This window comes from Lynx rufus, unplaced genomic scaffold (assembly GCF_022079265.1).
Source record: "Lynx rufus isolate CCGP_SWC_20201006 ecotype Redwood Valley unplaced genomic scaffold, mLynRuf1.p SCAF_4, whole genome shotgun sequence".
Classification (NCBI taxonomy): domain Eukaryota; kingdom Metazoa; phylum Chordata; class Mammalia; order Carnivora; family Felidae; genus Lynx; species Lynx rufus.
Genome location: NW_025814856.1, coordinates 40,305,989 through 40,332,638, shown reverse-complemented (window position 1 = coordinate 40,332,638; position 26,650 = coordinate 40,305,989). Strand labels below are relative to the sequence as shown.

General features: G+C 46.7%; 1 protein-coding gene across 2 annotated transcripts in view; it reads left to right on the top strand.

Moving 5' to 3' along the window:
- The window catches only part of PDZRN3 (PDZ domain containing ring finger 3), a 240,927-nt gene that overhangs the window by 170,436 nt on the left and 43,841 nt on the right, over positions 1-26,650 (top strand). The window contains exon 1 of one of the 2 annotated variants that reach the window (XM_047096985.1): positions 22,065-22,133. The exons of the other annotated variant lie outside the window; for it this stretch is intronic. Coding sequence (XP_046952941.1) covers positions 22,065-22,133 — 69 coding nt within the window. Of the gene's footprint in view, positions 1-22,064; positions 22,134-26,650 lie in introns of those variants that run through there. 2 annotated transcript variants of the gene reach the window in all.

Here is a 26,650-nt window from a genome sequence, read left to right as displayed (position 1 = left end):
AAATGTGGGATATTATATCCCATCCTCTCAGAGGATTTTGGAAACAAAGCATTCTCATCCTTGGAACAAGATTTATTTTAGTATGTTTTACAGGTGAGAAAAAAAAGCTCAGAAATCATATATGCCTTGCTAGTGAGAGCCTTTTTGGGCTAAAAAAGTACGTTTGTATACGTGACTTGTACTGGCCAGAGTCTTGATTTCCTTCAAGGAATTTCCTTGAGTTCCTTGATCTGAATTGTCTTTCTTTACGAGTGTGGGGACCACAGTATACCTCTTTCGTAATGTTAACACATTGTCACAAAGTCATTAAAAACTCAAGCTCTAGGGGCACCTGGGTGGCTCAGTGGGTAAAGCATCCGGCTTTGGCTCAGGTCATAATCTCACAGTTTGTGAGTTTGAGCCCTGAGTTGGGCTCTCTACTGTCTGCACAGAGCCTGCTTTGGATCCCCTGTTCCCCCCCACCTTTCTCTCTGCCCTCCCCTGCTCACATCATGTTCTCTCTCCCAGAAATAGATTTAAAAAAACCGCAAAAAACAAAAACAAAAAAACAAATAACAACAACAACTCAGGCTCTAGGTTTGGATCAAGTAAGGTTACATTCTGGCTCCAACAGTTATTGTGTGATTCTGAGTAGGTTACCTAACCTTCTCGACCTCACCTTTCTTGTCTGCAAACTGGAAAGAATATGCTAGGCAAGAGTTTTTACCTTGTGGAGGTATCATAAGGATTAAATAATGCATGCATGGTGCCGACTGATGCTTACAGCATATCTGTGATGATGATCTCAGTATCGTATTTGGTCATTACTCAGCGTGATTCTTGCTTCACAGTGAAAAGAGCTTCTTTTCCCAATTAGAAAAACTTAAACTTTTTATGAAAATTGGGAAGGGAACTCCAAAATGGTAAGGGTTCAGTTGTACACTACTAATCAACCCTTGAAATAAGAGATGCAGAATTGGATGGAACTCTAGAAGAAATCAGCTGGTGCACCAAGAGAGTGTAGAAATTCAAGACCAATATCCTAGGGATGAGAAGTCAATCATACCAAAGTATCAATAGAAAAAAAAATGTTTATAATAATAATAATGAAGAGACTTCACATCAGCTGATATCCCAGTACACAGAGATGAGATGTGAGTAAACATCCTCTGGATGTTATATATTTACTTACTCCTGCATTGTTTTATCCACCTTTTGAGTTACATGTAAAATCCTGCTGCACTGTTTGTGCTTGTTCTAGAACCTCCTGTTTCTCAGCACCATGTTCTAGTCATCTCTCCATGGCAGTAACATGTAGATCTTCATCATGGTCATGGTCAATATTTTTCTTGGCCCACTTGGTCCTTAGCATTTATAGATACTACTCCACCCAGCTTAATGATTGTGTTCTTAGATAATACAGATTAATTCCAATAACAACCTGGGCAAACAGAAGTGGTAAATCTGGAGTGAGGATACATATCCTTCTCAAAGGGAGACATCAGCAACTCTTAGACTGTTCACATCATCCCGTTTCTATTCTGTCAAGGGAGAGTTTGTTTGGAGGCACATTGATGTCGCAGTGCATCGCCTTGCTCAGGTGAGCGTGGGGGGGTGGTCATTGCTAATGGGCTTTGGGGGTGGGGCAGAGAAAGAGGCAGCTAGAGACTAAGAGTCACCGCCTCTGCCTGCTCTGAGTTGCTCTGAGCTCTCGAATTCTCTGGTTCTTGTAGATTTACGTATGTACTGGTAATTTCAGGCATATCTGAAACACACCTGCCTGTGGTACAAAGCCCAGGCTTACCGTCCTGCCCAAGGGGCGGTGTCATCTCTATTTATTTTCAAGCTGGTTTAAAAATAGAGAACGTTGTGCTAGAATAGCTTGCTGTGATCCGATTATTTAATGATAATTTGTACCTGTACTTTTCACAGGCCCAGGCTACCCTCTGTCATCAAAATATTTGGAATTTATTCTTCAAACAGTGTAGGCCACTTGGGTTGTTGATTTAAAACATGCTAGAGGTTTTATAATAGTTATTTATATTGGCCAACACTGACCACTCTGCAAATGACCTGTTGATGTTGGATGCAGATGAGAGGCACAGAATACAATGCAGGAGATGGAAAGAGATCAAAAAGAATGAGTGTGTTAGCTGAGCAACAATGCTTCATGGGTTAGCAGGGAGATCAATTGTCTGTGCAGGTGAGGTTGCCAGAATTGAGTTATTTGGCCCATTCGCGGGCATTAGGCGTTCTCTTCAGGAGATTTAGGAGTTTCTCAAACCATGTGTTTCATTATGGTATCAACATTGTTGACTTTATAAAATCATCATAGGCTGTATAAAATTATGCATAATTTATATATATATAGTTTGTGTGTGTGTGTGTGTGTGTGTGTGTGTGTGTGTATAGTTCAGGCAAGAAGAAGACAAATTCACATGTATTAAAATGATTGTGCATTTTTAAACAAAAGCTTGCTAGTCATTGTGAAGTAAGTGTTTCTGTGAAATAAGTCCATTCCTGTGGACTGTTGAAGAATTAACAGTAAATCCATTCATAGGCCTGCCCGCTGGGAAAGGATGTAGTGTACTTTGTCCCAACTGTTTTCTCTCCTCACTGTACTCCTTTGCTGTCATTTATTCAATCTCGGAGTGTCCATTTGTTTGCTGCCCATTTCCGATGTCATTTCTCAGCGTACAGATGTCAGATACGCGACAAGAGAACATGCATGTTTGACAGCTGCCCAATAAATTATGCAGAAGAACAAGTTAAGGACAACTGCCATGGACTTAAAAACAAAACAAAACAAAAAAACACCCCAGATATGTAGCTGGTTAAAAAGAATTTCCCTTGCAGAGCTTGCTTTGGTGCCGACCAGTTGTTACTTCATGAATAACTTATAAAATTATTCAACCATATCCTCTTAGTGAAGCGTTAGCTTGGTTTGCCCGGGGGTGGGGGGTGGCCTTGCGGTAACTCAAAACTTGGAACCAAGTAAAATAGGGTGCCCAGAAAGAGAGCTGAAGGGAAAAAACGCATGCGATTTGGAATTCCCAGTATTAAATCAACGCATGAATCATGATACCGTGGAGGCGGCAGTGAGGGCATCCAAGAAGCCTGGCCCAGCCCGAACTGACTCGGCCTCCTATTTTGTTCCCTGTAAGAGCATGCAGTTCCCAGCACACGGCTCTGTCTTCGGCACAGTGAGACGGAAGCAGATGTAAACAGAGTTGCACAAGGTGTATATTCCCACATCAGTTTTAGAGAATTCTCTGTGGCAGATATTTTGTGGTGTCTTGGCAGAAGATGACAAATGATTATCCCCGTGTTGGAGGCAGAGAAATGAAATGTGTTTGTGGCCCAGTCTAACTCCCCCCCCCCTCCCGCCTCCCCCGACTTCTGCCTGAGACCCTGCTACTAACCCACCATATTGACTCTGTCTTTTAATCATGTGCTCTGCCCCCGCCCAAAGAGTGCATATTTCTGGAACGATGTGGAGATTAAGGATTCATTCTGTAGCTACAAGGCCATTTGTCCTCTTCACATGGGAATCAGGCTCACTGCCATGGCCTCAGCTGCATCTGTGTTCTAACCAGTGGGCAAACTGGCCCATTAAAAAAACAAACAAACAAACACACAAAAACCCGGCAGCTTGTTTCTTAGGTACACTAGCCAAGATCCAATTGTGTTTGGCTCTCAGAACTTTCTCTCTGGGTTCACTGTTCATGCTCGCAGTGGATTCCTTTTACTTATGAGAACCGATTTCCCATTAAAGAAGAGCGGAGTTATCTTTACATCTGTTTACAGGGCTGTGCGTGTGTGATGAGAAGCTGGAGCGTCCCTGCGATTCAGTAGAGGCAGAGCTGATGACCTAATGTAATAGTAAATGATTACGGCATAAGTGAGAGTTACCTGGCGTCAGCAAGCTGGTAGTTGTCTTAAGGGGAAGTGCTGTTAGAACACAAGCGGGCAGATGAGCCGGGGAAGGAGATACATGGACCTCATCCAGTCACGTTTAGACAGGGGGTTGGCAGCTCAGCCCCTCTTTGATACCAGTTTAACTTTGGTCTTTCTCTCCCATCTATTTACGCTCTTTAGTGACCTTGTTTGGCTCATTTTTGCACCATGACCAAAGTGACAGACTTTAGTCTCTGTTGGATTAATCAGTGTGTTCTTTGATCCATGGCATATGTTCCCCCTAGACATTTAAAGTCAACGTATTCAGTATTTGTGGTCTGGAGGTTCAAAGTTGTTAACCAGGCTGATAGACTGGTTTGGGTATTTGCATCCAAAAGACTCTTCCTCCTTCTCTGTGTCTCTGTTTCTCTCTCTCTCTCTCTCTCTCTCACTCACACACACACACACACACACACACACACACACACACACACACACGTCCACTCCCAACAACACAAATATTGACTACACCAATCATTCATTAGCAGTAAAAATTTGAGAGCAATTATTTTTTTACTGCGCTTGCCCTGGAAGACACCATTAATTACTTTATTGCCTGTGGATTTGAGCCAGTTTCGGTGTCCCCAAGTCTGCTCTCCTCCCGAAGGAGTATTTGCAGCTCCTAGGAACACAGCACAGGATGTCATCTGGCAAGCAGTGCGCTGACATTGTGTGTTGACTTCTGAAGTGAGACGTCAAGACTCTCCTTGCCTTGGTACTGGATTCCTCCCCATGTGGAGTTCACAGGTCAGGCTTGACAGTGACGGTAGGTTTCCCCGATGGCCTAGACCCACCAAGTAGTGGTGGGTGTTTGTGAATTTGGCATTGTGTCAGCTTTTTTTTTTTTTTAAGCGTGAGAACTTTTCCAAGTCATCTTAGAAATAATTGTCAGAGGGAACGATATTTTTGACCATTAACTTTGATGGTCTCATCCAAAGGGGCTAAAGATCCAAGGTTCCTAATGGGTGGCCATCAGCTGGTCTTTGCTCCAGAGGTTTTTAGCTCTGATGTTTCATAGGTGGCTCTGACCCAGACAACATAATCTTAATGCTGTTGGGTGGTTTTCATCCTTGTCCTCGTCTGCTTAGTAAAAGTCCATAAATGCCTTCTGGAATTTAAACTTGTGCCCTGCACCAGCTCGGCCATGAGTTTCTTCTCAATTATTTGTAATGTATATATTTATTTATTAGTAGTGGGCTGTTCCTTTATTAAAAATATATTGATTGTACGAGTGGTATGGCCTTTCTCCCCACCAAATGGAAATGAACTGAGACTTATTAATGTATCTGATTACATGGTTGGGCCTCAATATCTGTTGGCTGAATTCATCAACTTGAGTCTAGCTGTTCCACACCACTTACTTTCAGTACGCTTGTGAATTATGATCCCAAGATGGAGCATTCATTAGCAGTGTCACCCATTTTCAAATCTAAGTTGAAATAGCATAGTGGTAAGTTTAACAAGAGCTTGAGAGTAAGTTCTATAGGGTGAAGAGGAATTACAGTGGAGAAAGCGTATGGGCTGCAAGGCATCTCTATCCAGGATAGGGTACTGTGGGATGGACTTATGCCATGAGAGACAAGGCGCAAATTATAATTTGGGAAACCTTTTTTTTTTTAAAGTTTTTTTGTTTTTTTATTTTCGAGAGAGAGGGCAAGCAGGGGAGGGGCAGAGATAGATGGAGACACAGAATCTGAAACAGGCTCCAGGCTCTGAGCTGTCAGCACAGAGCCTGACGCGGGGCTCAAACTCCCTAACCATGAGATCATGACCTGAGCTGAAGTCTGACCCTCAACTGACTGAGCCACCAGGTGCCCCTAATTTGGGAAATCTTTCCTAAAAGCCGCTGCTGTTGGAAGTCACAGTGAAGCTGGGTTGAATCATTTTCTTCCTTGGAAGGGTTTTAATTTTTAAAACGTGACCCGAGGGGGCGCCTGGGTGGCTCAGTCGGTTAAGCGGCCGACTTCGGCTCAGGTCATGATCTCGCGGTCCGTGAGTTCGAGCCCCGCGTCGGGCTCTGTGCTGGCAGCTCAGAGCCTGGATCCTGTTTCGGATTCTGTGTCTCCCTCTCTCTGACCCTCCCCCGTTCATGCTCTGTCTCTCTCTGTCTCAAAAATAAATAAACGTTAAATAAATAAATAAAAATAAATAAAACGTGACCCGAGCGTGAAGGCAAAGGCCGGGTTGGTCCGGTGCTTCCGAAGAACCCTTCCTCATGACTCCACCTTCTGGAAGAGCAACCCCCAGGGTGTCCAGCCGGCTGTTGATGGTTGCGAGTGTGACCTGGGTTCACACACCATGGGGAGGGGGCTGGTTTTGTTTTCTTAAGCAAACTGCCTTTTCTGCAAAACGCATTTGTTAGTACAGGTACTTGTTCTACCCTGGACGGAAGTATATTTTTCATCCAGGGACGTCCGTATGAGGGAGGGAAATATATTCTTTTGCAGCCTGTGCTAGAAGAATCAAAGTCCAGGTTGCCCCTTATTATAGTTTAAATGATCGATTCTAGCATGTTTTGATTAAATTACATATTCAATTATTTTTGTTTGAAATTAAAAGCTTGATTATATTACCGAATGCTATGTAATTTTACACGCGCTGTTCGCTTATTTAACAATGAGGCCCAGAGTGTGATTAACAATGTGGCTGCCAGTAGGAAGAAGCAAAATAATTATTTTTTCAATATACAAGTCCTCATCATGATGCAGAAATCAATATGCATCCGTGGAGGATTTGTTCTTGCCATGGATTATGGACTTCAGGGTGGCCTCCCCTCATTTCCCTATGAATGTAAAACCTGGAGATTTTGGCTGGCCAGGCAGGTTTTTATTTCTCTCTCTCTTTTTTAAAGACTGATGTTTAACTACAACCACTGGGACCTAAATCAGAGCATCCAGTGCCCAAATATGAATATTAATCAGACGCCAGGCCATGGAGCTCCTCTCTGAGTTTGACAGTTTAAAGGATCAGTTAGTTAATTACAAGATGACATGGCATGCCGGGTCCCAAGGCTCTGTCCTGCCTTCTGTCTCCTCTTTTCTTCCTTTTTGACAAGTTGGATTACATCATTACTTGTAGTTTCACTTGTTATCCCCACCATGAAATAAGAATATTTTAAGCTTTAATTATCTGTGGTTTCTTCCTCCTCTGTCTCAAAGACCAGGCTTCAATAGAATGGAAGGAAACATACAAGAAGCAGAGGTTCAAAAGCTCATGAACATCAGCCTAACGACCCCAACCACACCACATGCAACATTATAGCGAGAAATCCAAGGTGCTTAATAGGCATTGTACACTGGTGGTGGTGGTCATGGTAATTTGTTTTAAATAGGAAGATGCCTGTTTTGACTTTTGGGGCCACGTCACAATCTGCGTGTTCATCCTATGACTCATGGACCACCTGCGTGAAAAACGGGTGCGTGGGTCTGCTGAATGGTTGCCTCTTTGGGTAGGGCTTAGGAATCTGCATTTAACCCCACCATCTTACCCACTCAGGAAGGGGTGATTTGGGTGCACCCCAATGTCTAAGTAATTAAATGTTTTTTGGGGGGGGTGGTTCTTGACATGTTAGTAGCGCTCTTTTGAGAAGCTTCCTTTCATGTAAAGTTTGCGTGTGGCCACTAGAGGAACCTAATTCCCAGGAGGGCAAACAAGGTTCAGATCATTGTTCAGCTCTTCAAAATAAAGCTTTTTCTCAAGTCCTAAGTGGAATTAACTCTTTACCCTGTTTTCCCCGCACTACCTCTCCTGTATCTGTCATGGCACATGTGAAGTTGATGGTCCCATTTAGTCTGTGTGTCTGTGGGCCTTACAGACGCTGAGCTACTCACGAGAAGGAACTAGGGCTTGCTGTCCTCTCTGACAGGCATTAGTGATGAAGATTTAGGAAGAACAAACCAAAATCTACCAATTACCCTGAATGCTGTGAGCCATCCACTCTACTGAGTAATTCAAAAAAGCTTTCTCCGTGGTCTTCCTGACAATCCTGTGTGATTCAGTGAGGATGTGGAGACTTAGGAAGAAAGCCACCAAGTCCCGGAGGTATGTGCTAAATTAGAGGCTGAGCCCCAGCACGTCGGCTCTGCAGAACCTCACACAGTAGGTGCTTATTTACAGATGATGAAAGGACTTTTTTAGATGCCAGAAGGCTGTTCGGATCCTCTGCTGACTCCTGGAAAGACAATAACATTTGAGTGCGTCTACATTCACTTGGAAGGCAGGAGAAGAAGGAAAAACCATCATGAGTCACTGGAGGGACTCACGGAGAGCAGGAATATGTACTATCAGGGGGACTCAGGAGGAATTCAGAAGGACAGAATGATCAACAATGTCAGACCTTACAGGGAAAGCCAGGCAGGTGGTGCTATTTAGGGGGAAAAAGAACATTAACATAATGGCCAGAGAGCTCTGCTCACATTCCAGTTCTGCCAGTAAGTGGCTGGGTGACGTTGGCCACAAGGCTCCCAATTTTTTGAGCTGCAACTTAATTATCTCTAAAGTTAGTGGAGGTAAAACTTGGACCATGGATCTCCGTGTCTTCCTTCTTAGATAGGTTCAATCGAGGCCTTACAAAAGGCTCTTGGTTGTGATATTTGACAGGTCCTTGTGACCATAGGTGGGATGGTTTTGGTAGAGTGTGTTTGCCTGTAGGAGGAAGGGACAGTGAGAGCAAACCAGATCACGTGGTGTTGTGGTAAGAAAGAACAACAGGTACCTCCTTGTAGAATCCTCTGTCAAGAAGTGTCGCAGTGAACAGTAGGAAAAGGAATAGGGTGGGGGGTGGCGGATTTGAGAGTCTTCAGAGTGAGGAAATGTCTACAGGCCTGGGGAGGAAAAAGATCGCAGGGGCTGGCATGGACAACACAATAGGAGGGATTGGAGCTGGGGAGATCCTCTCTGTGAGTGCCAAGAACCTGAGTTCAGAAGGAGAGAGGCCTCCCTTTTCCTTAGAAACTGGAGGAGCTGGACGATGGGAGGACTGTCAGAGCAAGGATGTGCCGAGTTTGTTCCTCTCCCAGTTCAGATAACTTTGGGGTGGAGGGGAGTTATTTTTTTAAGCTCTTTTATTTATTTTGAGACAGTGCAAGTAGGGAAGGGGCAGAGAGGACGGCAGAGAGTCTCAAGCGTGCTCTGCGTTGTCACCGCAGAGCCCAACGTGGGGCTTGAACTCATGAACTACGAGATCATGACCTGAGTTGAGCACATGGGAGACACGGAAGGCACAAGTTAAGAGGACAAGACAAAATGGGTTGGCTTGCAGCATTACAGTCCAGTATTTCGTTCTTGTTCTTTAAAGTTTATTTGAGAGAGAGAGAGAGAATAGGTGAGGGGCAGAGAGAGAAGGAGAGGGAGAATCCCAAGCCGGCTCTGTGCCGTCAGCATGGAGCCCGATGAGGGGTTCAATCCCATGAACCGTGAGATTGTGACCTGAGCCGAAATCAAGAGGCTGATGCTTTACCACCTAAGCCCCAGGCACCTCCAATTCGATATTTTAAAGAAGGAAAGGAGAAGAAACAGTGCTTCATTCTCCATCCTTCTGTGCACCCTGGTTAACTCTTCCCTCCAGGCAGGGAAATTTCATGTCACCAGAAGCATCCCGGTTTGCATGTTCTTCTCGAGCTTCCCGGGGATGTGTTGCTGTCTGCACCTGCCGTGCATACAGAAAGTACATTCCTACAGAGTATGTATCTACAGACAGCTAAATAGGACAGTGAGTACTTTGTAAATACATATTTATTCTGTTTTGTAAACTCTTAGATTGTATCTTTGAGGATTTTTTCCAATTGAGGTACTAACAAATTATTTTATTTTATTTTTAATATTTATTTTTGAGAGAGAGAGGAGAGAGGGAGCCAGAGCACGGGAGGGGCAGAGAGAGAGGGAGACACAAAATCGGAAGCAGGCTCCAGGCTCTGAGCTGTCAGCACAGAGCCCGATGTGGGGCTTGAACTCAGAAGCTGTGAGATCGTGACCTGAGCTGAAGTCAGCCGCTTAAGCAGTTGCGCCACCCAGGCGCCCCCTAACAGATTATTTTAAAAGTCCTTACAAGGTTGTACATACATTTGGCTACTCTGTTAGTCAGATGCTTTTCCCCTTTATAATTTTACTGGTCTGTACACTCCCAAGGGGCAGAGAACTAACAGTTTCATGTTCAGTACAATTAATAGGTTAGCGTGTGTGCTGGGCAAGTGGGACTGTGGGACGGCTTGGTCAAGCAAAGCTTTGACAAACACCCTCCGTCTACATTACTGTGTATTTATTTCTTTTCCAGCGGTGAATTGCCTTGCCCCAAGGTAGGTCATGTCAGGGGGACCCAGAAAGGAGATGGGCAGAACTCAGTGTATTGGCGGGGACTCCTATCCAGGGGGAAGGTGTAAAGGGAAAGAAGGTGCCCTCAGTGCTCCTTCATTCATCCCATAAAATAAAATGCGGTTTCGGAGCACCCACTTACTGGCTTTCTCATTCATACTATCCTGCATAGCTCTGCCCACCCGTGGACAGGTCACCTGAACGATGTGGCAGTCCCAGGCATCCAAACATTCGGACGCACATTAACGGGCTCTACACCTTTGTATGTCTCCGATATTACGGTTTCGCTTCAGCAAGCCCACTAATATCAGATATATCCTATCAGAGGCTATTTTAAATCACTTCAATTTTCTCTGCCCTTGGGCTCTGCCCATAAGACCAGAATCGAAAGCATAGGAGTGTGGCCTGTGATCTAGTGTTTTACTCCCCCCCCCCCCATTTATATTAGAGGGAACTTTATTAGCTTTTGGACACACATATATCAGTTTTAAAGATTAAGTACAATGTCAATAGTTTTTACCCAGTTCTCAGGCATGTCAAGTTGCTGTATTTTCCCAGAGAATGTTAAAAAATTAGTACTGCCATTTGTGAGAGCATTTTTCTCTTAAAACAAGCCATTGGTCATAATATTGTTTGCCTACTTATTCTCTGAAGTGCTGTTTTGTATCAAAAGTAAATCCAGGATAGAAGCTTGACAAGTAGCGTCAGACTTGATAACACATGAACCTTAGTGGTACAAGTGACTTATGAAGCCTCACTTTGCCACGTTGGCTTTTTGTTTCCCCGTCAAATAACTCTCTTCTTCTCAACTACTTGTTTATCTTTTGAGTGATTTTAAAATAAAGAATTAGCTCCCCGTTAGCGCCCAAGCCCTCCATCCAGCTCGCGCCTTTCCTGTACCACAAATTCCTTCAGACATGAACAGCGCAGGAGCCTCTGGCTCAGTTGCGAGCTGTCGGAAAAAAACAGTCTACGGCAGGGGTTGGTTCTAAGTCCTAGAGGCTGGCCCACGTTCAAATGCAGAAGCTGCATTTCCCTGACCTGCTTTTGGCAGTAGTTCAACCTGGCGTCCACCAAGAAAAGTACCGAATACTTTGCCCGTTAGGACACCCAGTTCGGAATTCGGGTCTGGCCCTTTCTCACCGTCCCTGCCTCTACCCTGTGTCACCCTCTGGCCATTTTATACTTTCCCCCTCTTCCCGCCAGCATATACACCAGTCCCAGACCGCTTCCTCAGATGGGGCTTCTGTCCTACCTTTTATGTGTCCTCAAGAGCATCATTCCCCTGGACTTCCCACCATGGCCCGTACATCCTGCATCGTCTCCACCTAGCAGGCTCTCTCCCGTGCTGTTCCGCACACACCACACCACCCGGGTTATTTCCCTCATCCAGATTCCCTCCATCTTGCGCTACCAGCTCAGACCCTGCCTCCTCCGCAGAGGCTGTCTTAATTACAGCAGAGCCAGCAGCATGGCCCCGAGGAGCTTTGTTATAATTATCTCATGGGGGCCATTAGGAGCAATGGTCTTGTTCTCCTCAACCTCAGCTCAGAGTTTCCCTTCCCCCTTAATAGTTCAGTCCTGTCTTCCAGAGGAGGGTGTCAGCTCTTTGAATATAAAGACAAGGTTTCACAGTTTTTCTCTGTTCCCTCAGTAGGTACAATGTGCAGTTCAGATGCTTGGTAAATACCTGCTTATTGATGAATCACTGTAATGAAGCTATTTATTAGTCATAAAACACTGTGGGGTTTCTGTCTTTAGGAACTTGCAGCTTTCCCCTTAGAAGGAAGAAGCTGGTTGGAGTCACCATTCCATTGTGAACACTTAGCATGATGTTTGTTGGTTTAAATGGTTAGGAAGACAGAAAGACGTGCCCCCAAGAAACTAGCAAATAGCAGATTGCAGCAAAGCTGTAGCCCAGCACCTAGGGTCTAGAATTCTAGGCGAATTCACCTAGGTGAATTCTGTTGGGTGAAATTGGGGTTGGCTTTAACGTGAATGGGATTTAAAAGCTCAGAATTCAAACTTCAGGAAGCAGAGTATGCAGAGGGTGTTCTATGTAGAGCTAACAGGCTCAATAAAAGGACAGTAGGGTTGGAAGAATTGGGGGTGTCGTCATAAAACAGACCCAAGCATAGGAGGGACAGTGGGAGACAGAGAAGACTGGCAAAACAGGCATGGGAAACGTCATGGTGTGGCTGAAATTCAGTGCCAAGTGGATGTTCATTCCAAAAACATGTTAAACATGGCGGGATAGAAGATCTTGTGTGGTACGGGAATGAGCCCCTTTTCTGTTTTTAAATTCCTGATTATTTTTGTGGTAATTTTTATACACGGTAGATGAAAATGGTTTCCCGTGTACCATAGATATCAATTTGTTTTCAAAAATACTTTATTTAAATAAAACCAAGGGAGTAGCTTTAAAAAAAATTTTTTTTTTTTTTTACATTTTATTTACTTTTGATAGAGACAGCATGCGCGCGCGTGCAAGTGGGGAAGGTGCAGAGAGAGAGACACAGAATCCAAAGCAGGCTCCCGGCTCTGAGCTGTCAGCACAGAGCCCGACCTGGGGCTCGAACTCAAAAACCGCAAGATCATGACCTGAGCCGAAGTCAGATGCTTAACCGACTGAGCCACCCAGGCGCCCCAACAAGGGAGTAGCTTTAAAGAAAAATATGAAGTACATTGTGTTGGGGCCATCTATCAAAAATGGTGATCCCCCATGGCTGGAAATTTGGAATGGACCAGCGTAGAAATGGGAAGATTCTTCCCTCTGACCTGCCACCCCCCAGTGGGAAGGGGCGGCGAGGAAAGTTACCCAGGCCAAGGTCGACCTACTGGGATTGTCGATGTTTGACACCTGGGCGCCATCCTTGAACTTAGAGCTGAGATAGTCCCTGGGTAGCCACAGGTCAGACGCAGGGTGGCTCTTCTGTGAGGGCGGGGGTTTTATGTTTCTCGTTCATCCCTACACAGTGTCTGGCTCAGAGCAGGCAATTAGTACGAAGGTGTGAATCACTGGTGGTAGGTATGAAGCGAGGCTTTTATTTCCACCTGTAGCACGGAGTCTGGCCGCTGCTTTCCTCGTAGCAGCCCGGCCAGAGCTGGTGAGCTGGGAGCAGCCTGGTTCCCACGCCCCCTCCCGGGTGAGCTCACGACACCAGCACACCCACTTCGGGGCGCGCTGCCTCCTCCCTGCGGGCGGAGGAGCCCAGCCTGCAGTCTCCACCCGCGGTCTCACGCCCACCTGCTTATGCTTTCTATCTTACTGTATTGCCACGGCCACTTAAACCCGCCAGTGAGGAGGCCCACGAGGGAAGTGGGGACCACAGAGCACCCCCCCATCTCAAGGGGACACACGTTTGCCACCCGTGTATCGGATTTGGGGGGTTTATCTAAAGTTGACAAAGAAACTAAACGTTCTAGGTGAAACTTCGGGATTTTGTTTTTTGCTTAGCACCTCACCCAAAACGTTGAAGATGTTGCATGGGTCCAGCCTACAGTCTGTGACCTGTAACATACTGAGGTGAAGTCCCCTCTCCTCCTCTTTCCCTCCAAGGTTTGGTCCCCTTCAGTTGTCCCTTTATGTACTTCTTTCCCAGCCTGTTATTCTAGTCATTTCTCTGAATCCACAGCAACGCAGTTGGTGCTCTTGCCGTGTGAGTTCCAAATCTCTCCCTCCTCCCTCTTGCCCAGTGTCCTTCATCCTGGCGGTGTGGTCCTGTCGCTTGCTGTCTCTTCTCGGTCACCCGCGTTCAGTCTCCACAGAACTGAGCTTGGCTTACCCCATCAGGACTTTGAAGGATGTGCGTGTCCCCAACTTAATTCCCCCAGATCCTGTCCTGACGTCCTCTCCAGTCGTCTTCCCTGTGTTCACACACCTGTCTCTGTCACGTCTCCTTCTCTTCCATCTCCCGCCTATACTCCAGGCCTGGAATCCTCTTTCCTGCTGTCAGGAATCCCACATCCAGTGGCTGGAACAGACTTGTGTGGTTCGCAACAGGCCTGAGACAACCCCCAGGGTCGCCGGGAGCTTGGTCACAGAGCTACAAAATTGTTCATGCCTCATGGTGTTCAGAATGTAGCCTTTGAGGAGTCTGTCGCTTTTATGCGGGCAAAGAGGCTCCGGGAGGACCTGACACGTTTCCCAGGCCCCGGCCTCAGGAGGGACACCTGGGGTCAGGCTGGGGGTGGTTGTAAACATCAAAAAGGAAACTGATACCCAGCACGAGACAGAGACGTATCGCCATTGCAGCAAAAGGCAGGCCAGTTACTTACAGATTTTGGGTGTCGGTCAGCATCAGTGTGAATACGTTGTGTGACTTAGAGTTTTTTCTGCAGCTCCCCCTACTTTTCCCGCCAGGGACCTGGCCTTTAGAGCCTCTTTGCCTGCACCAGTGTTCGTAACGAACACGGTAGGTTGTGTGAAACAAAGGGATGTGCAGCGGCTCGCGGGCTTGGGGGTCACCCAGTCTGAATCTGGGTCTCGTCCCTGCCCTTACCCGCCGTGTGTGCGTGGGTCAGTCACCTTGCCTGCCTGCCCCTCAGTTTTCTCCTCATGATACGGGGAGAGGAGAGAGCAGTGCCTCATCGTGTTACACAGACAAAATGAGCTCTTTGCTCAGACTGTGACAGTCTGGTGGGCAAATTTTGGTTCACAGGCCAAATCCAACCCTCAGCCTGTGTACACACAGCCTGCCGATGAGGAGTGTTTTCTACACTGTAAAATGGTTCCTACGTAGTGTCCTCGATTTCCTCTCTTGGCCCACAAAATGTAAAATACTTACTCTCTGGCCCTTTGTGGTAGAAGTTCCCCACCCCCTGCTCTAGAACATTCTGGAAGGGTTTGGGCTCCCCAGGTTTGTCACTTCCCTTTTGGCTTATGGTACACCCTGAGGCTGTGTTCACAGAAGTTTTACAGGCTTTCTAGAATAAGTGTGTGGAGGGAGGCCTCCGTCGTCCTGATTTGGGAGGTGGGTGCCACACTGCAGGATGGGGAAACCCAAGGTCCCAGGAGGTTGTGAATGTCCTTCCTATACCCCACGAATTGTTCTTCTGGGCTGGACTAGGTTGACCCGTTACCCTCCCTTCCTCACCGGACTCCCTGAGCAACAGCCAAGGGTGTGTACCCTCTTTTGTGTGAGGAACTCAGTCTGGAGAGGGTTTGGAGGGTCATAGAGATGACTCAGTCAGGAGTCCACCCTCCAGGAATCTCAGCTCTAGCTGGGGAAATGGAGGCACGCACTCACTTCCGGTAGCAAGCACCAGCGGGGACACAGCGTGCCGCGGGGCCTTCAAGGAACAAAAGCATCCACTGCGGTGTCCCCAAGGCTTCACGCCCGCCGGGAAACTTGAATTTTCTGTCGAAGTTGAGGCCTGTTGGAGCTCTTTTCCCCTGGCTACCTTCCACAAAAATACGCGTGTCCCAGCCTCCCCATGACGGATCCCTGTTGCTCTGGTGGTTTGTCCAGTGGCATGTTTTGGGGTTCGGGAAGCAGCTCCCGGTGGCCGGGGCTCGTCCGCCCGCGTGGTGTTTGAACGGTGGCCGTGGGTGGGTGCAGCAGGTGGCCCTCGCCCTAGCCTCGTCGGCCCCTCCCAAGGCCTCGTGTGCGCCCTGGCTCCCGACTGCCTCGAGGGAAAATGGCAGAGCTGTCGGTGGCCGGCAGCCAGGGTGTTCCTTGGGTCCCCGGAGCCCAGCAGATGCCCTCCGGACAGCATCACCTCACTCCAAAGGGAGGACGTGCTCTGGTTTATAAAAATAGGAGCTGAGGTCCTGCGCAGATGTTCTGAGCTTAGAGAGCTTTTCAGAAACAAAATTGCACTTAGAGCTGCTGTTCCGTGTGGTTTCAGCTCCTGTGACGTTCGTGCGTTTGTGTGTTCTAACCTCTTTGCGGCTGCTTTTTTTCTTCGCGCTGGTGATGTGATTCTCATCCACACTTGGCTTTCTCGCGGCTCTTACTCCTCTTTCAGGCACTAAACGTGGTTCAGACAGGCTACTGAAACACCACCCCCAGCAAAGGGGAAGGTTAACGAAAAGACACAAAACTGTTTCCTCAGCCCGTGGTGGATTTGAATCTCTGGCCATGACTCGGTTTACCAGGCTCATAGGGACAACTTTGATCCCACAAAAGGTAGAATCTCAGTCCGTTTGGGCTGCTTAACAGAACAGTGTCGATCCTGTGGCTTATGAACAGCCGAAATGTATTGCTCACAGCTCTGGAGGCTGGAAGTTCAAGATCAGAGGGCAGCCCGTCTGGCTGAGGGCTTCCTTCACAGATGCCGTTGTATCATCCCCCTGCAGAAAGGACTGGAAGCTCTGTGGGGTCTCTTTTACAAGAATGTTAACCCTGTTCATGAGCTCTCCCTTACCTCATCAACTAAGCACTTCCTGAGGACCCCACCTCCTAATGCCATCACCCTGGACATGAGGATTTCAACATTAATTGGCGGGCGACACAACACCCAGACCATAGCAGGCATAAAAGGCCGAGGTTTATGGCCTTGATCTTCTTGTGAGAGTTGGATTCTGTGCCCATTTTGGTCACTCCTGTGTTCTCAGAACTCAGGGAGGTGCCTCATACCTGAGGGGGTACTTAGTGAATATCAGATGCTGAATTAATTCATGAGATACGTATTGAGCCCCTGGGGTTGTGGGGAGGGGTGGGCATCCATAGCTGAATTAGGCCTGGTCTTCCCCAGTGAGGAAGAGAGATGTAAACACAGAAGGACCACACAGTGTGAAGCGTGCCCAAAGGAAGCCGCAAAAGTGCTAAGGGCCCTTGTTGCAGGGGTAGAGGGAGGCAGATTTAAGGGGCACACCGAAGGCTCTGGAGCTGGTGGTGCAAGCCGAGGGCCCACCATGTGCACAGACATGAGGCGCGAAGGACCCTAATGCAGGAAGTGCTGCTAGACAGTAGACAGGGGAGGCCGGGCAGAGCAGAATGGGTGAGATCTGCGTGCTTGGGAGCTTGGTCTGTGCCTTGAGCGCGGTGGTTTATCAGCTTTGTGTGTGTGTGTGTGTGTGTGTGTGTGTGTGTGTGTGTGTGTGTGTTTGTATGTGTGTGTGTAGCTGCATTGTACAGTAGGAATTGAAAGGAGAGTGAGATTCAAAGCAGGAAGAAACCAAGTTAATGAATCGTCACAATCCAGAAGAAAGCTGAAAAGAGCTTAAGGAAAGGCAGAGCCATCGGGCGGGTCTCTGAGAGAGTTGAGGGACGTGACATCGGCTCCAGAGCCCGCTGGTGCGGACCCCCAAAGAGACTCCACTTCTCTCTTGAGAACTTGATGAACTTGGGTCCATCTTCCCGCTTGGTTTTTGTCATTGCTCTTCCCAGAAGAATATTCCCTCTGACTGAAACTCTGGTTTGAGGACACCTGTGTTCATCATACATCAGGAAAAACCAGGAAGGTCAAATGACAGGTATCGGACATGCAGGCACCACAGTCTGTGTGCTGGAGGAATGTGCTTGAACGAGATAGTTGTTTCCACAGTCAAGTGAACGTAAGTTCTCGCGTCCATCTGCTGACTCTCACGGCATCCCTGATGACTTTAGGAAGTTCAGAGAATGATTATACAAGCTATTCCCTGGGCACTCTCGGCCCTTACTGTACGTGCCTCTTCTGTCTGTGTCTCCGTGGTCCTCGGTGACCCTTCTTTGCACTGTATTTTTCATCCCTGTGAAGGCAGGAGGAGGTGGCTGTCTGAGCGCACAGAGCACCCGAGGGTGCTGCGTGCGCGGGTGAGCCTGTGAGGCCCTTTCCGATGATGGGATTACCGACTTGAAAAGGACATTCAGCATCTTTGTCAAACAATGTGCGTCTCTGTGTCGCCAACTAGTTTTTCGTTTTTACTGGGACAGCTGTTCTTTCAGAAACAGGTCTGTTGTAAAGAACTTCCTGTCGCTAAGATCTGTGCCTCTTGGATCCGTGATATGAAATGCCTTGGTTTGTATCACAGTACCGGTGAACCACCTTTTACACCGTTGTGTTTCTTACTCCGTGAAAGCAACATGTTGCAAATGAAACTATTCTAGATGGTTGTACAAAGGAAGGGGCATAGCTACGGCAAATAATCGCTTTGGTAAGTCCTGTTTTAGGCATAATGGGTACAAGTGTTTTTCATTCTTGAATCCAAATACTATGTAATTGATCGTAAGAGTGGAAAACCACCCATGAGTTGCATTTGAATTAGTATCCCTTCCGCTCTTCTGCCCGCCCCCAAGCATGATGCTCTTTTTTTTAATGTTTATTTATTTTTGGGAGCGGGGGTAGGGGTGGGGGAGGGTCAGTGGGCAGAGGATCTGAAGCAGGCTCTGCACTGACAGCAGAGAGCCAGATGTGGGGCTTGAACTCATAAACTGTGAGATCAGGACCTGAGCCAAAGTCAGGCGCTTAGCTGCCTGAGCCACCCAGGTGCCCCCAAGCGTGAGAGTCTTGGACTCCTAGCTCACAGATGTGTCTTTCTAGAGTGGCAATTCTCAATACTGTCACCTAGGAACTATTTCAGGAGGTCTGTGGGGTCAAAACTATGTTCATAAACATCAAGAGTTTGATAAACATCAAGATGTTATTTTTTTTTATTTTGCTCTCATTCTTTCCTGCATGTACAGTCCAGTAGAGTTTTCTAGAAGCCATCACACAGCAGAAATGACTGAATGCAGAAGCGAAAGACCAGCTGTCTTCAATTAAGTTAGACATAGAGGGCTTTGTGAAAATGTAAAACAATGCCATTCTTCCCGCAAAATTCTTTTGGTTTTGGAAAATACAGTAATTTCTTCATAAAAATGTTAGTTATGTTAATATGTAATGGGTTTCTTAGTGCTATTTTAAATGAAGGAATCGGCATTTTTTTATTTCTGATCGTTTCTAACATTGTGAACATCGGTAGGTGTAACCCAAATAAACAGCAGCCCTTCGATGTTCTCAATAATTTTTAAGAGTGTGAAGGCTTCCTAAGACCCAGAAGTTTGAGAAACATTTCTGAATCACAGGGCAATATGTGATAAAATTCGCTTCTGAACAAGGTTGGAAAGTTTTGTAACAAAGACTAAAAGGGTTTGCGTCAGTTCCTTATCCATTGAGCTGGAGCCCATTTGTCTATTTTTCTGTGGACGTGCAGGAAAAAAGGTGGGTATAAGCTACTGTGACACACAACAGCTTACCACAAAAGGACCTAATGGTCCACAGCTTTGGGGGAGGAAAACCAAGCTCCCTCCTGACCTCTGTATAGGGTACTTCTGGTTCACCCTACAGGGCATGGGTTTGTGAGGCGTCCGTCTTCATGTGTTCTTTCAACCAAAGGACAGGTGTTGTCCCAGTGCCTGCACAGGGCTGAGCCCCAGGGAGATGCAGACACAGTTCCCTGCCCTCACGAGGCTGATGTTCTTATCCAAGGACACAGCAACAAACAGCCTGAATGAACAGGGAGACTGAGGAAGTGAATGGGGTGATATAACAGTAATTTGGAGGATTGAGAAATAAATTCATGCCGGGTACCCCAACAAAGGCTTTCCTAACAAGGCTTCATTTGAGCCGAGATGGGGGTACTGAGTGGGTAGGAAGAAGAAGGGAGGGGCATTCTGGCGGAGGGAGCCCTGAGGAAGGACGTGGCTTGCTGGGAGTGAAGTGAGCACCAGTAGATGATAGAAACCGATGAACAAAGACCGGAGTTTTACAGGGTATGGGAAGCCCTGTGAAGAATGTGACTCTAATCCGGGTTTGACGAGAAGTCGTAGCAGCGTTTTTAAGGAAAACAAGTGATCGTGTTTCTGCTTTATAAAGACCGACCTGGCAGCCTTACGGTGGGTACCCCGCGGGTAGGCAAGAGAGGAAGCAGAAGGTGCATGGGGCGGGTCTTAGCATCGTCCAGGTGGAGTGGACGGTAAATGGAAGTGGAAGGAATTGAGATCTCACTTGGGTTACAAGAGAGCAGAACTACAGATGGAAGGCTCTGGGTGAGGGCAGTGGACAAGCATGACCTCTGGTTTTGGCTTGACAGCTTGTGTTTTCTTACATCGTTCCAACAAAACTCTGCAAGGTACTTCGTCGCCTAGCTCTTTAGAGATCAGGAAACCGAGCCCTCAGTAACTTGCTCATGGATCCAAACTGCCCTTCTCAACATCAGAGCAAGTCAGAGGTCACTGCTGCTGCCCAGCGCCATCTGTGGCTTCTTTTCCCTGGTGGCACGCCTCAGCTGTCGGCTCTAGCCACGATAGTGACACCAGGTGTGGGTCTGAGATGGAGGTTCCCTTCCTCCCCCTCCAGCAAAAGCCGGGACTATTAGCTCATCTGTGACAAGTTGCCATGCCTCATCTTCTGGGTCCGAGAAATGGGACCAGATGTATCTGCTGGCCACCAGCCCAGGTGGGATTTTATTTACTGTTTTACTCACATCCCAGGTGTGTCTGGACTCCCAGAGAAAGGGAGCATTATTCTTCAGTCCCTGTGATGCATCTTGACAGGATGTGGGAGTCCTCCTGGGAGACAGTTCAACCTTTATAAGATGGAGGTGGGTGAGGGTTTGGAAACAGTGGTGAGATTTTTAATCGTGAATGATTGGGGCTGAAAAAATATTACCTCTGCATTTCATTGAGGTGGTGGGGTAGTCATTTGAGAAAAGAAAGTTGTTGTTTGTAAAGCCATCCAACTTAGTGGGTCAGAGGCTGGATGAAGGGAAACAAGAGGCAAGGTAGAGGAATCAGTTCTTAAATGCGGCCGGTCCTCACCTTCCATGTGCAATCGCAACTCCCTGCTTTCTAGACACACAGCACAGAGCAGAAGGGGGTTAAGTCTAGGCAGACACGGAATATCAGACACAGATCTGTAGTAGACAGGGACAGTTAGCTCAGTGGCATGAGCTCCGAGGAATCTGCCAGCGTCTGCATAGCTGAAGAGATGGCACGAAGCTGGCTGCTTCTCTTCCTTCCAGTGAGCTGGGCAGCCCTGTAACAAATAACTTTCTGCTTTGGGAACTGCAAATGCACTTTAGCAGTGATTATCTGCTTGCTCACCTTTAGGGCAGCCTGTCTCCTTACAACCCCCGGGTTACTTTGCATACACACATATATACCTTGCAATTTAAATTTTTATATTTTATTCATATGTGGCAGATTTTTCCTGCAACTTGGGAAAGCACTAAATATTATACGAATATTATTCAAAACATGTGCATTCCACAAAACTCGTTTATATGCCATCATTATCTGCAGCATTAAATACATTTTATATCATCAGAAATTTTATGATATATTTAAAAATGAATTTCTACTTAGCTTAAATGCGTTAGGGATTATCCTAAGAGACCTTGCTAAAAATGCAGTCATGTTTATTTGTAACTGCCAGAAAATGGCTTACAAAATTGTTAGTGTCTTTTATTATTCCCTACCACTGGAGCACTTGCTTGTTAATTAGAGAAATTTCAACTGTCATAGTTGGCAATTATAGCTTCTGTATCATTGTCTGTTATGAATAGTCAATGAGAGCTGATTAATATGCATGAGCAGCAGTCTATATAGCGTGTGCATTGGACCACAATCCAGCTGCCAGAGTCCCTCAGAGGAGGGAGTGGTGTGTGTGTATGTGTGTGTGTGTGTGCGTGCGTGTGTCTGTGTGTGTGTGTGTGTGCACGCTGCGAGGGAAGGAGGGGAAGCGTGGAAGGGGAGAGAGTTGTTTTCAGCCTTGGAGAGCAACGCCAATGTGAAGTGTTGCAGCCGCCTGATGCACCTGAGGCTCTCCGAGGATACCTTCATGCCTGCGCGCAGGACGCTGCTTTTCCCGGGTGCTGGCGCGTACTGAAGCCTTCCTTTGACGTTCCTCTAAACATGGGATGCAGTTTGTGCAGCCTGCAGAAGCAAGAGGAGCAGTACAAATTGCTCTATGAAGTTTGTCAGGTAACGCTTTGCCTTTTATTCCGGGGGCGTGGGCAGGCACTCACCTGGCAGACGGTAACTTCTGGGAAAGGAATTAGGGATTCGGGTGCGTACTTGTATTCTGACCGAGACCGCCTTGCGGACTTCTCTCTGTATTCTCTGTTAAATCTCTTGGGTAATTTCCCTCCCAGGGGCACTTCCTTAGGTGCCTGTATTTGAATATGTAAAGATGTTGACAGTCATAAAGTGTCTTTCCAGCAGTCCTGTCACAAAGCTCCTTTACAAGTGACTGCCCTCTGGAGTGTCAGCGAATGTCTTGGGAAGGGTCAAAGCGTGGTCACCCTTTGAACAAGTTGGAGAAGAGACGGGGATGATGATTAATGCCCGTGCCGTTTTGTCTCTGTTTACAAATAGTTAGAAGGCGTGCCTTTCAGCAGAGCACAGGCGTCTACCGCAGACTTGATTCTTTGAGCAACTTCTTGTCCTGGGACATGTGGTTCACATTTATGCTTCACTCTTGCCATTTCTGTACCTCGCTCTGTGAAAATGTTAAGAACTTCAAGAGCAGGTGGCTTGATCTTGGGTGCCATCATCCACAGCAGGTGACTTCTCGAAACTTCTGTATCATTAGTCACGTGAAATTTCAGTGGAGATGAAATAGGACATGTAAGGGATAACCCAGATAACTTACCTGACATTTGTGTGGAGTGTTTTATTTTTAGATATTCAAGTTTTATCCTGAACCTTGAGGTTTTCATAGTGTTGTTGGTAACCTGACTTGGCAGTTAAGTATTTTCCCCTTCAATCATTCTAAATCTTTCCAATTTTTCTTCATTGATATAAAAATTATAATCCTGTTAAAAAGGTTTTTTTTTAATTAGAATGCTAGAATAAGGTCTTTATGGTCAGAAAAAAAGGGTGCTTATTCCTTAATTTATCACACTGAGTCGCATATTAACATATTCTTTAAAGAGCCAGACAGTTTAAAAATAGAACTGGATTAGCCGGCAGTTGGGCACCATTTTTGCACAGGCCACCAGAGGGCGCTTAGCATTAAAAAGACACAGCGAAACAAGGCTGCTTCTGTGGACAATCTAATGATAGAATGATCCCGGGTAAAGAAAAGGTGTGTGTGTATGTGTGTGTGTGTCTGTGTCTGTCTCTGTCTGTCTCTGTCTCTGTCTGTGTGTCTTCACTGAAGCATACAGAATGTCAAACCTTTGGGGGCTTGGTCATGCCCCCCACCCCCAACCACCCCTTATACAGAGGGCACATATCTTACAAAACCCAGGCATTTTAAATCAGTGTTGGTCATACACTTCTGACCTGCAACTTCACACCCAGCACTCCGCTGGACTCTTCTGTCCTTTGAAAGCAGTCTGGGGGCACACTGGAAACCTGGGCAAAAGTGCCCTTGGCACTGGAGATCTGCCCTCCATCCCTTGTGTGATCATATGGTGATGTTGTAATCCACATTTTGCCAGGTTATCATGTGCGATGAGCACGAAGTCCCCAGTTCTCAGTGAGTCAGACGTTCAGAAGCAAACCACGCGGAACAGCAGAACCATCACCAGGGTGGTTATGGTGAAGACTTTCACTACTGTGTATATAATATAAGGCATAAAAATGGAGTCTTAATAACTTGCTGGGTATTTTTTTTTCTTTTGGTCGTCATGCACAAAAATATTATTTAGGATCCATTGCTGTAGGTGTATTAATTACACTGGCCCCCTCCACAATGGGGTTACCCTGCCCTGTGTCCTGCAAATCTGTGTTCACTTGTGCTTTATTCACCTGTATTATTTGGGCTCTTTCCCCCTTGGCCCCCAAAAAGAAAGAGCCTGGATTCTGTTTGTTTGTTTTTACTAGGTGAATTTATGTGGAAATATTTCTGGCCAACGCATCATGCAGTAAATTGCTGATAAATGACTTCCATCTGGAATACACTTTGTCAGCAATTTAGGAAGCCATGCAGATTTATTTTCAGGAAACTCAAACTACTTTTCGGACCCATTACCCTTGTGCCAACTAAGTAAAATCCCCTTTCTCCTATTCTTTGCGAGTCCTGAACCATAGCATAAAGGAATTCACAAAACACTTGCAGGAATTAATAACTGCATCCCCCTTCTTATTATGCAAAGCCTTATTAAAAGCAGAGAAATTAAGGTTTCCATAAATTACAGTTCCAGAAGGTCCAGTGTGTCTGCCTTCAGTAAGCCCTTGTAACAGCAGCACAAAGAGGATCAAATATTCTGGGGCTCAGACTTGATCCTTTCCTCATCCAGTGATAATTCAAAGAGATGCTCTTCATTAGGGCCTTTGGCAAGCTGCCTACAATTTCTTTTTGGGGCTGCTGTGAGCTTAATGATGCAGAACAATGGCTTTGCCTCTTGTTGCACACATACCTTATTATACCTTTAATCACATTAGAAAAACAACAGCAACACATGAAGTTGCCTGGTCGTTAAAGGGCACTGCGGAGAGCACACACGTATGAGTGATGCATGCCCTGCGTTACGGGATATGCCGAGATACTAGGGGATATCTGCAGTACTTCTGAGGACAGTACAAGACACGTGTCCTGCCTGCCCTTTCTGTTGAGGTATAGCAGTCTTTGTGCTTTCCCGGTCACTGTAGAGTACCAGGGAGCGTCAAGACAGGGCCTGTGCCTATGGGACATTTTAAAGTTTCAGTTAGCAGTTGTTTCCTGCTCTGGAAAAGTACCCCATCTCAGACCACTCAGAAGCATGGCTGCTTCCAAGAAAAGGAGAGAAACAGGAAAGGAAGATGCTTTCAGGCTATCAAGGGGGGCATTCTTCTACTTGGATAGATTAACTGCCTAGAATATCTCATGTTCAGGGGGGTGATGGGCTAGGGAGCCTGGGAGCTCTAGAGCTGTGGCCAGAACCTGGCTAACACTGGCCACCTGGTTGTGGGCAGAGGGTGTGCGAGCAGTGTCACCAGGGATGGAGACATCTGTGGCTCCGTTTGGCATGGTGCCAGGGACCTCATCACTGGCCAGGCATGAGCCCTCCCCACAGCTGTGTCCTTTCAGGACAAGGGGAAGGCGGGTATAGAGAGATGCTTTGATGAGGGCTTTCAGATAGAGGCCAGGCGGAGCGGAAGGGGTTATCACGCCCATTCCCTCCACCTCTTCTAAGGTCTCAGGTCAGCCAGAGACTCTGCAGAATAGTGATCTTTGCTCACTCGATTGGGCAGTAAGGAATTAATTCTGTTTGGGACTTAGGCTTCAAAGTAGAAATTGTAATAACTAATACATTCACTGAAGTCTCCATGGACATTTTCAAGACGGCAAGGGAAACATACTGATAAAATTGCAGCAATGTTCATTACAGCAACCACAGGATTATTTGCTGAGCACTTACTATGTACCAGCACTTTGCTAAGTGCTGACTGTGCATTTCTCCATCAAATCCTCACAGCAGCACCAAGGGGTTGGGGATATTACTATCCCCGTTTCCAAGATAAACTGAGACACGAAGGAGACACAAATGGGGGTGGCCGCAATATCTGTGCTGTGATTCCGAGGTCTGAATTCTTCTCTTATAGAAATCATTTTTATCCAAACCAGTGAAGAGATGACCTGTATTATACGGAAGGCTTAGCTTAGTTTTTAAAAATCATGCTCACCTTTGCGGAGCTCACACAGAGACCCTGCGTTCTCACTCAGGGCCGGCCATGTGCTGCTTGGCACCTCTCTCAGCCTGGGGACGCTTGGGTCTGTTCTCTTACAAATGAGAAGGCTTGAGACAGGGCCTCTGGTCCCTCATGCCAGGGGAGGGTGGTGGACACAGGCAAGAGCAGAGTTCCCATCACCTTCCCAGGCACTTTTAAGAATGGATCATTTAAGAAAGTTCACGTTCTTTTGCCTCTCAGGAGCAGCAACAAAACAATGGGAGTAATCCGTGCCTTTTATGCCGTCTGAAGTTGTTGGTTTTGAGAGTCAGCCAGGCTGTGGTATGATAGAGCGTGGACAGAGTTAATGATGGTTAATTGGATGAACATAAACTCGACTTCCATATAGAAGTGCTGAACGTGGTTTAGCGTTCCTGCAAGTAAGAGTGTGTTTGCTTCAACAACCTATCAATTCACGGAGCTTTATTATTAGAAGCAGCTTCACAAACTGATTTGGTATAGGCAAAGCAAGAGGAAAAAAAAAACCAAAAACCATCTCTTCTTCCCCGAGTGACATGGCACCTATCTGTGGCCGAGAAAGTCACGTTTTTTCATGGTGGGCATTTATCTGTCACTAGTACTTGTTTTCCCATCAGTTAACAGTGGACCGTAAACCTCTTTAATGTAGATGAAGCAATGGGAAGGACAGGCCGAGGGTTAGGCCAGGGCCTGCTCCCCTCTTTCTACATACCTCTTCTTGCTGTACAAAGCATTAGGTGACCAGAGAGGAGTTCTCTTGCTTTCCTCTTAGAACTGAGGCCAGTTGGCCACCACCCCAGCTTAGATGTCCTTCTAAGTGTTCCCATGAGCCCCGGCACACCGCTGTATCCCTGCACTGAACC